This window comes from Thunnus thynnus, chromosome 23 (genome assembly GCF_963924715.1).
Source record: "Thunnus thynnus chromosome 23, fThuThy2.1, whole genome shotgun sequence".
In the NCBI taxonomy this organism is placed as follows: Eukaryota; Metazoa; Chordata; class Actinopteri; order Scombriformes; family Scombridae; genus Thunnus; species Thunnus thynnus.
In genome coordinates, this window is record NC_089539.1 from 1185951 (window position 1) to 1196515 (window position 10565).

The window sequence follows — 10565 nt, forward strand, 5'->3', positions numbered from 1 at the left end:
CATAGATTGGATTATATCAGTACAGATATACAGCACACAACTTTACAGTACAGGTAGAGTCCTATCTGTAAACAGCAATGTCTGTTCCCCTGTAAACACGTTGCAAGAAAACAGAGAGCCCATATAATATCAGACAGGAGAGAGTTCAGATTTCACACATTGTGTTTTTCATTGCATGTAGGCTGAATCAGAGAAGAAAAAAAAACATTTGAATCTGTGTAGCAGGATTGGTTTCTTTAAATATCCATGATGAAAGCAGTGTCCTTTGGTAGTATCAGTGTAAGTATCACTGTCCTTGTTCATGCAGGTTAAAGGCCCACTATACTTCGGTTTAGAATCAAAGGTTAATAAATGGTCCTGTTTGTGATTAAATTGTGGTAAGCTTCATGGGCAAATCCAAATAAGGTTGTTCGAGAGCCTTTCCAACAGCATAGGACACATATGCAAAGGTTTAGTAGATTACTGGCACAAGGAAATTATACAAAATAGTATAAAACATTTGAAATACTTTGGCAAGATATGATAAGCAACAAACAAACAGAAGCTGTTCTGCTCTCAGTGCAATTTGAGAAACAAAGGCCAGAGAAGCACTGAAGCAGTCAACATGTCAGCAGATCTGTGTTCTGTGATTCACTGTGGCTCTCTGCGCCCACTACAGAGAGGTCAAACATCAGGGTCAACTGCTCAACAGCCCCTGACAATTCAATTAAAGGACCGGTGTGTAGGTTTTAATGGCACCTAGCGGTGAGATTGCAGATTACAACCAACTGAATACCCCTCCCCCTCTCCTTCTGAGTGTGTAGGAGAACCTACGATGGCCGTGAAACTCAAAAAAAATGTGAAATGCCCTCTTTAGAGCCAGTATTTGGTATGTCTGTTCTGGGCTGCTGTAAGAACATGGTGATGCAACATGGCAGCCTCTGTGGAAGGGGAACAGCTCCCTATGTAGATGTAAAGGCCTTATTCTAAGGTAACGAAAACATAATGACTCTTATTTTCATGTTATTATACACTAATGAAAATATACGTACGTTATATTTATATTCTATTTCTGCCAATATTTCTGCCAGTAGATCCCCCCCAAACCCTACACACTGGTCCTTTAAAGATCTGAAATCATAAGATTTACTGATCCAAGATTCTATTACATTTTTGAGAATGAAAGTTAATTCTTGGTTTAGTATTTTGACAAAATAGCTTTTTTCCAGAGTTTTCAAACACATCTCATAGTCTACTTCAGCAGATGATGAGATGCTCTGTTGTCATCATGTGACCTAAGTATTTTATCAATGGTAGCTTCTATATAGGTAGAAAAATAGAGTGGTGAATGACATCATCATGACATCACATGTGACAGTTACATCAGTGAAACAGCAAGGAACCTGGACAAGAGACTGAATGAACACCAGACTAAAACCACTCACAGCATCCACTGGGAAGAAGTCAAAGGTTTTTAATCAGGAGTCAGAGGATGACTGGAGAAAGACCAAGGAGGATTTTCACATCAAACCCTAGAGATCCTCTTTGAGCAGAGACAGGAGTAACCATCTCCTTCCATATACAACCACCTGCGATCATATGACTGAAGTTCCATACTTGACCACTAAGGAAGACTGTAAGATGTGGTTGAAAACTCTGACAAAACCTTGAGATTATTTTGTCAAATTATTTGATTGTTATCTATTTTATTGTTCTTATTAATAATGAACTTTTTAAAAATGTCATTTAGAATAAACAATCCATTGCATGGGTGCAGCTGAATTGACTGAACTTAGGTCCTACCCCTTTCCCCACACTAGTCCAATCAAAGCTTAACTATTTTACGCATATGATTAGTAGTTTGAAAATGATTGAAAGATGTGTCTGGTGGACATAATGAAAGACACGGCAGTGACACCTTGACCTGAATCTTCACAGCTGCAATTCTGAAATTTCAGGGGAAAGTGGATTTATAAATGGTCCGTTCAGCTGCACAAGATGCAACAAATGCAGCAAAACTTAGGATTGTTTGTAAGCACTGGTCAGAAGACAGTTGCCTCTCCCAACTATCTGCTTATCTTTAAAAAAAACCCAGGGTCATCAGAGCTTCCATTCCTGGAAATTCACTGTGTTCAAGAACCTTCAATAAACCTTTACAAATGATGGTGTAAATATGAGTCAAGGACTCTAAGTTCTGTACATGGAATCTAATCTCAATGTAAAATGTAAATCAAACCTCAATGGAAAATCTGAGGACCCTGACACAACAAGCTAACAGGTGGCTGATGGTTGGCATCGGACTGTGTTTGGCTGTGTAGTTTTTTCGGTGTGTTTCGTTCCAGCTGGCTCTTATCAACAGCAATTCAGCGTGAGCTGATACAGCCATCGTTTTTTGATGACGCAACCTCTTTCAAGTCAGTTTGTTGTGCCAGGACCCTTAAAGGTACAATAGTAGTTCCCTGATTATGGCAAAGTGTAATATAACAGAAGTCTCCATATGTATGTTACGTAAGAAATTCTGTCATTTAGAACACTATCAGAAGCTATAACATACAGACAATTTACCTTTAAATTTGTCCAGGGCTCAGTTCATTTTAAATTGATTTAAAGTGAACCCAACACACAGAACCATTAGAGCAGGATCGAAGAAGTTGAAGAAAACAGGTAAGACTAACTCAAGTGTGTCCTACCATTGATTATTGTTTGGCAAGTCACACTTGGTTTTTGCATGTTTGACCCTTTATACCTGTAAATCTCCTATACTGCATTTTGCATCAATGCTGGCCATTTTTCTAACATAAGTGCGTGTTTAGAGATTTATTTCAGTTCGTTTCAAAACAGCTTGAAAATCACCTCCAGAGACTTGCTTCACATACTGTGGTTATTCCATCACCTTGAACATCAAATCTTGATGTTACAGTTACACACTTCATTCTTGTTTTATGATTCCCTGACTTTTCAGTCCAGTCTGCATTACCACGTACAGCTGGTACAGTGGACACCTGACCATTCCAGCAATATGTCAGTCCCAAAGCTGTTGGATGGGGTTGAGGTCAGGGCTCTGTGCAGTCCACACAACAACAAACTGGGAAAAGCATTTTTTATGGAGCTGACTTTGTGCACAGGGTCATTGTCATGTACAAACAGGGAAAGGACAAACATGGTGGAGGCACACTTTTGCCTCAACTATAACACTATTGTGTCATTGTATGCTGTCCCTTTATTGGAACTAAGCAGCCTAGACCAAACCAGGAAAACCAGACCCAGACCAAAAGTAGACAAAAGTGTGTGAACAGTACACATATTATTGACCATATGGTGTACAGTACAGATGGATCTGCACTTAAAGGTGTATTACTACACAAACCAACTTTAACAAAATAAGACATGATGTTTGCTGTGATAGTTTAGCAGGTGTCAAGTGTCTGCAGGTTCAATTTTGGTCCTGTATTGAAATAATGAGAAACTGATAGCTGTTGAGAGAGTGGGCAAAAATGTAAAACACTACAGTACACGTTGGTACATTGGTAAGTATTTGTGATTTGTAGTAAAGGGGTTTAAACATGTCGAAACACTGGTTGGACCCGCCGCAGTCATCCTACACTGCACACTCTGAGCACTCACAGAGAAGCTAACAAAGCTTGGGAATTGCACAGAATACAGTTCACCTCAATGAACTGTGAGTTCATTCAACTTCAAAATAATAGGCACTAAAATCAGTTCAGACCCTTCTGACCCATATTGCACAAAGAATTCAATATACACCACCTTCAGTCAGATATACTTATCTAATATACTTTGATCATCCATGTTTGTTAGATACAACATTACTGTAAGCTTATGGAAGAGCTCATGATGGAGGACCGTGATCATGCCATGATGTGTCTAATGTTATTCAGACAAAGCTGTAGTGTCAGTCTAGTGCATGTACTGCTGTAAATAATGTACAGACGTGTTGAGAGGGAGTTTGGAAACACCTGTTGTTCCCAAAAGCACCTGGATGCAGATTGTCTCAACAGTGTGTAAACTTTTACATACACTCTGAAAAAAGTGGATTTTCAACACAACCTGTGTGATACAGCATGTGTTTGTGTCACTTTTCAATGGAACAGTCCAACTTTTTTGGTGGGATTATTTGATTATTTGTCTCACCCACAGTAACAGGAAAAGGTTGATGTTGGTGTCATCTCTGTGCATCCAGTACAGAGACAGGTCTGGGACCTGTTTAGCCTAGTTTAACGACTGGAAGCAGGGGGAAACTGCTAGCCTAGAAAACAAGTCTTCCAGCTCATTCCCTTCCAAAATTACCTAAATGAGCATTGTTCTGGCACAACTATCAGCAGGACAATATTGTTTGTTAGTGCCTTCCACAATTCACATCCCTGTTGCAAAAATTACCCATATCCTATTTTCTGCTCTGCCACCTCTATGGTTAAGATTTGGATTATTTATGTATGTGGTTACACATCCAGCAGACACAGAGCACCTTACAAATCATTTAGTCATGTTTGATGACTCCAGGTCCAATATTCACTCTCCTTTTAGCTCTGGTTTGGTCTCTACCAACTCCTGAGAAATATATCTATCTCTTTACTCTGCCACTTCTCACTCAAATGCTAGCAAATAGCTTGCTCACCAGCAAACATTGTGCATTTTAGCAACTTATGATGTTCCCCAGCTATTTACATGACTCTGTGCAAAGCAGCACTTCATTTTTCTTTGTCTAATCTTGGAGTTATGGCACATAAAAAAGAGGTATCCCAGAAACTACAACAATGAACTTCTCCTCTATGGACAATGTAGGTAAATACTGAACTTTATGTCCTCTCTGTATCATTTTTCTTAATTTTTGGGGAAGCTTACAGGAAAATTTCGCCCTCATTTGCAAGTTGACAGGCACGTGCATCCCCTATTAGATACACAGGGCTGAGGTTGAAGAGGGGGGATATGGGTTGAAAACCGAATCAATGAGCTAAAAGAGGCTGAAAAGCTCAGAAGAATGGCAGAGTTGGTGATATTTTGAAAAAAATTACATACATATAAATTACACATAGCCGTTAGATCCATTGTCAATATAAAACATTGATTAGTACAGCCTAATGTAAAAGTTATGACTTAATAGGTTGAGTGTGACTCAGCCTTGATTGACATGACTTAGTAAGAGACAGTCATAATTATTTACTGTCATGACATACTGAAACCATTTTTTTTATTTTTAGCATTACTCGTTTTTAATTAAATTTTTTAAATTGATTTTCTTGAGTGAAATGGGATTCCATATATTTTGAATAATATTACAAATATCCATTGTCCCAGACTTGAATCACAGGTGTGTTGAAAATGACACAAACTTTTTCAGTCTGCTGAGTGATTTTTTACACTGGTATGACCTTTAGGCAAAGAAGAAATACTGTAGGCCCATGAATGAACAAATGAGTGGTTTTCTGAAGAAAGGGAGAGCCGGGCTGTTAAAATGACCCAAGGAACTACTGCCCTGAAAGTGACAGATGTCTGAGTGAACAGTAGCCAGAGCTCTATCAGGACTCATGATCCAAAAAGTGGCAGAAGTAGTAAAACAGTAGCACAACCAACAATACCAACAGAGATTCTTGTTGGCCAGGTGTCTATTTGAAAAGTGCTGTAGAAAACCTGTTTGTCACGGCACTGTTGGATCTTTATGCAGGGCATTAACTTACACACACGTGTCTATTCTACTCTCAGTACCAGACACAGCATTTAGAACCAGCACAGACCAGCAGACAACACCGTCATCAATAGAATACACTAATGTACACGGGTAGGTGGAGCAGGTGTTTGGAGTCCAACCGAGAGGATTCTTCAAATTGCACTTTGCATCCCAACAACACTCATACGGTCCAGCGGCTGTCTTTCTGTGTTCCATTCAAGTGCAGCGGTGAAATTCACAGACTGAACACACACAACTCAACTAGGTCCAATATACTACAGTTTATATCCACTATTGCAGGTGTTGGGTTTGACTGTAGCACCTGTAGACTGGTCTGAAAAGGGAGCATTGTAAGGCTGGTACAGATGATGCATTCCAGACATGTCCAAAAATTGGAAAATCCATTCTCATGTTATGGAAAATGTCATCAGCTCAAAAATCCAGAATTTCATGTAAAAACCTCACATGGATTAGTCACCTCCAAAGTGTCAGAGATACAGTTATGTGGCAACAAACGCCTTAAACACCTACACAGAGAAACTACCCTGCAAATGTGTTTAGCCTATTATAATGCATCTATAGATTCTTTTGTTTGTTGCCCCATGGTTTTCTGTGTGGCAGTTACTTTGTGGTAATTTGATTCATCACAAAGTTGTTTTGTTGTATGCACCACTAAAGCACTACTGAAAACTGAAATGGTTAAGAGCCGAATGTGTATGTGAGTATTTAATATTTCAGATGATATTATGCTCACATGGTGCATCCTTTAACAAATGTAAGTTAAAACTAAGTGACAACACAGCAAACCTGGGACAGGTAGAATTCCAGTGTAGACGTATTTGCTGATTTTTGGGCAAAATGGGTTGAAAGCCCTCAGTTTATTTGTTCCTGTGGCCCTCTAGTTAATCCAGCCCTGCAGCTAGTACTCAGCTGTATTTAGATCAGCTGATGATGTGTGGTCTAGGCATACAATGTTGAATTGTGTCAGACAATATCTCAAAAAGAAAATCAAGTCATAAAAATTTTCAAAGAGCTCCACACAACATTTCCGTAAAACAGAGCTGGCAGACTTTTTAGATGACAGTTTTATTTCATGTCAGATTGAAAAAACAAAAAGAGAGTGGTAGAAAACAGCTCTTCTTTTTAAAAAGCTGTGTAAGGGACATATTTGCAACTTAATAAAAAAATGGTAGACTTGCATTTATGGTTGTTAATCTGTGCAGGATTTAGCACTGCGACAAAACCCAACTAGCCCTTGGAAGCAGCTGCTTGGGGGCCGGCCAATTAATTATACCTCAAGACTCTTTTCATTTACTGTTGTTATTTAAGCAGCCCAATGAAAATGTGGTTTTGGTGTATTGTTTTATATTTGCAATTGACATAAAAAATGTCAAAATTACATTAAAAAAAAAAAAAAAATTTGTGGAAATGGAATTTTTAACGTATTTACCTGTGACATTCCTGCCTTCAACCCAATACAAGGTGGATGGAAGTAGTAAAGTAGTTCCACTGAACACTGTCTCCAGTCTGTTCTGTGGATTATTCAGAGTGACAGGGGTGTAGAAAGAGAGGTTTTGAAATGTAATTGTTCAATGCCATGAGTCCCACAAACAAATTATTTTTTCACCCTCATTGTACAAGGTTGGAAGAAGTGTCAAAATACAGTTTTAATACAGGTAATACTTTATATGATATTATGCGCACATGGTGTGTATCCTTAAACATATTTGTGTTTAATCATCTCAAAAATAAGTTGATTAAACACGCTATATTCCTATATTATAATATATAATATCTGACTTATAAATAAGTTGATTTATCCCACCCTGTCACTGCACTGAGGTACTAGATGTAATTGAGAAATATAAGTGACCCTTTAATTTTAGTCTATTTTAATAATTCTTTTTTTTTTTTCTTTCAGTGATATCATTAGGATGATAGTTAGTTAATAGCCCAGTTGTTTTCCTTCACATTTCCACACAGCAAAGTTAATTGACTTTGTAATATAATAGATTGTAGCTAAACGAGAGAGTGTTGCCTGAATACCTCACATGTAGAGTTGTTATGTTGGGCTGCTTTTCATCACATTTAAAGCCACTATCTGGAGGCAGAGGTTGGGGATGTAATTCGGACCTTTTAAGGATTTTCCAATTTCCAGATGTGTCTGGAACTAAGCAGGACTTCTCCACATTCCCGCCATAATTATAGGCCGACTGCTGTGGCGCACCTGGAGCTCAGAGCGGCCTCTATGACTGGGTGACAGCCAGAGTATTGACGTATCCGTGCGGACACATGTCGTTCTCGGAGACGCAGTGGGAGAACTGGGCCGGGTTACTGCCGCCGGCCAGCCTCCGAACCCCGCGTACCGTCACGCACTGCTCCACCAGCTCCAGGAACTTACACACCAAGAAGAAGATGTTTTTGAACATAAACACAGACACCGGCATCTTGTAGACATACACCTGGAAACACCTGACCACCAGCAGAGGTGCGTTGACCACCAGGCCCGTGGAGAACCGGGCCCAGAGCCACCGGCAGCGCAGCTCCGACGCGGTCAGCTCGTAGAGCCAGATCACCGGGACGGCCAGGGCCACGAAATACACCGAGATGACGGTGTACTTCAGGTAGACGGAGGGGATCTCGTTCCTCAGCAGCATCTCCACCAGTGTGAAGCTGTCCAGCAGGTCCAGGCAGGTGCTCATGAAGCAGCTCTGGGAGTGGTGCCGCGTCGCCCCGTTTAAGTCCTCGATGATGGAGTTGATGAGGCAGAAGAGCAGCGGGACGGACAGCAACATGATGATTTTGAAGCCGGTCACTCCGCACGGGACCTTGAGCGCGATCAGGTCCAGGATAGAGGTCTCCAGGATGAGCACCACCTTCGGCGTGCAGGCGATGACATAGATGAGCCAGGCCAGGTAGGCGTAGGTGAACTCTCCGAGGTTGCAGCCGAAGATGGAGCTTTTCTGGTGGAAGCCGCAGGCCCGCTCCCTCTTGCTCCGCGCGTTCTTCATGAAGAAAATCCCCCAGCCCGAGATCACCACCAGGTCCGTGGCTATCCATGAGCACCAGTACAGGTCGGTGAAGATAATGAGGTAGAAGTCCAGGATGCCGCCCTGGAAGATGAGGAGGAGGAAGCAGAGCGCCTTGTACAGCAGGCTCCTCTTGGATTTGTGCGCCAGCAGGGGAGTGGTCTGCATGAACTCCCCCGATGTCATGATGCAGGCGGCGGCCGCTGCTGAGGAGACCAGAGGCTGGATGCTGCCGCTCTCCTCCGGGTTGATGCTGCCGCTGGTGGTCTGAGTGTCCCGCCTCCTGCTCAGCAGCTGCCCGGCTTCTGGAGAAGAGGAGACGGGGGAGTCTGGAGAAAAGCTCGCTTCGGATTGGAGAAAGTCGGCCTTCAGATTGTCATTCCCAGTTTCTGAGATCATTGTATTCGTGCGGTCGCCTCCCTTTCTCCCCTTTTCTTCTTCCCTAACGCTTTTAAAGGTGGCGAGGAAGAGACATGCGCAGAGAAAGGCACAGACTGTGTCTCATGGAATGGACTACAGCTGCTTCATTTACTATGGTTATGATTAGATTATTTTAATTTATTAATTCATTCGTTTTGCACATATTATTTCTCTAAATGTCAAAAAAATAATGACATATTTCCATCATCATCTCCAAGAAACCGCAGCGATGTCTGCAAACTTCTCATGTTTGAATGTTTTTCAGTATCTTTATTAAAAATAATGGTGAAGCGTGTTGATATATGAAATGTTTAGACACTGATGCTTAGTTACAGTGGGCTATAAGCACAGTTCATAATTATAACACAGATAAACACACAGAAAAAATACTATCAAATTTGTTGTTGATTTATGTATCAACTATCTGCTTGACAATTGTAATATGGCTGAACCTTATGTTTGTTATTAGATATGTTAGATATATACAGTGTTGCTTTAGAGTGATAACAGAACCAGAAATTAGCTTCTGGGCCCCTAATAATCACATTTCCTCCCACTCTGCAATATGTACAGTTATCATTGTCATTTGGATTTAGGATTACGCAACATCTAAGTACAAATTGAAATAATAATGACATTAAAAGTGTAGGACCCCCTTCAAGACAGGGGCTCAGATCTATTAATAAAGCAGATATTTTACTTTGGTAGTAGTTATCCCTAAATACATTTTCAATTACATGAGCAACCAGTTGACACTCAGTAAGCATGGATTTTTTTGGAGCCCCTGGAGTTCAGGGGTCACCATGCATCTTCGCCCTTTTGATAATCCGTGACAATATACACGATCTGCTGTGACTCTTAAAACTCATCAGAAACCCTGGTGAAGATTCTAAAAGTTACATTCTCCATCCTGTTCCCTTTCTTTCTGACAGGCTCCACACCTCCAGATCCTCAATTCAGGTGTCACTTTAGTTTTTGTCATTAGTGTGGAACACAAACTCGCTCTCAGGGATCAGTCAGGACTCATGTTTTCTCTAAACTAACAGTTTAATGACCTTTGTCTCAGGTATTGGTCCTCAACTTTTATGGTTTGTACAGTGGTTTTACAGCCAACCACTGACTATGCACAACCCCTCATTACACTTGTACACTGTATGTCAATGAGTTATGAAGAGTTTAACCAAAGAGATGTTCCCTAATCAGATTGTTTCATTTTAATCCTTTAATTTTGAAAAAAGTAAAAAAACAAACAAAAAAAAGCAAAACAACAAAAAAAACACAATCCTTCAGATTTATCCTCTCAGCCTGCTGTTGGGTTCTGACAGTGAAAAATATAATGTATCTTAGGAGAAGACAAAAACATATTATGATTTCTGTGTACACAGAGATGTTAAGATGGATCAGAGTGGCTCTTTTGAAGGATTGTGATGTGTTGTCTCACAAAGATTTAG

At 40.5% G+C, this 10565-nt stretch overlaps 1 protein-coding gene and 1 long non-coding RNA gene across 2 annotated transcripts in view; one reads left to right on the forward strand and one right to left on the reverse strand.

Moving 5' to 3' along the window:
- The window catches only part of LOC137175612 (uncharacterized), a 417849-nt gene that overhangs the window by 173822 nt on the left and 233462 nt on the right, over positions 1–10565 (forward strand). The gene's annotated exons all lie outside the window — the stretch shown is intronic.
- tmem121b (transmembrane protein 121B) lies at positions 25–9409 on the reverse strand. Its single transcript, XM_067581489.1, has one exon. It carries the CDS (start codon positions 9091–9093, stop codon positions 7912–7914), a length of 1182 nt encoding a protein of 393 aa, XP_067437590.1. The 5' UTR covers positions 9094–9409; the 3' UTR covers positions 25–7911.

Excerpts from the sequence above, each read along its gene's own strand:
- tmem121b (XM_067581489.1), bottom strand. The coding sequence starts at position 9,093 with ATGATCTCAGAAACTGGGAATGACAATCTGAAGGCCGACTTTCTCCAA.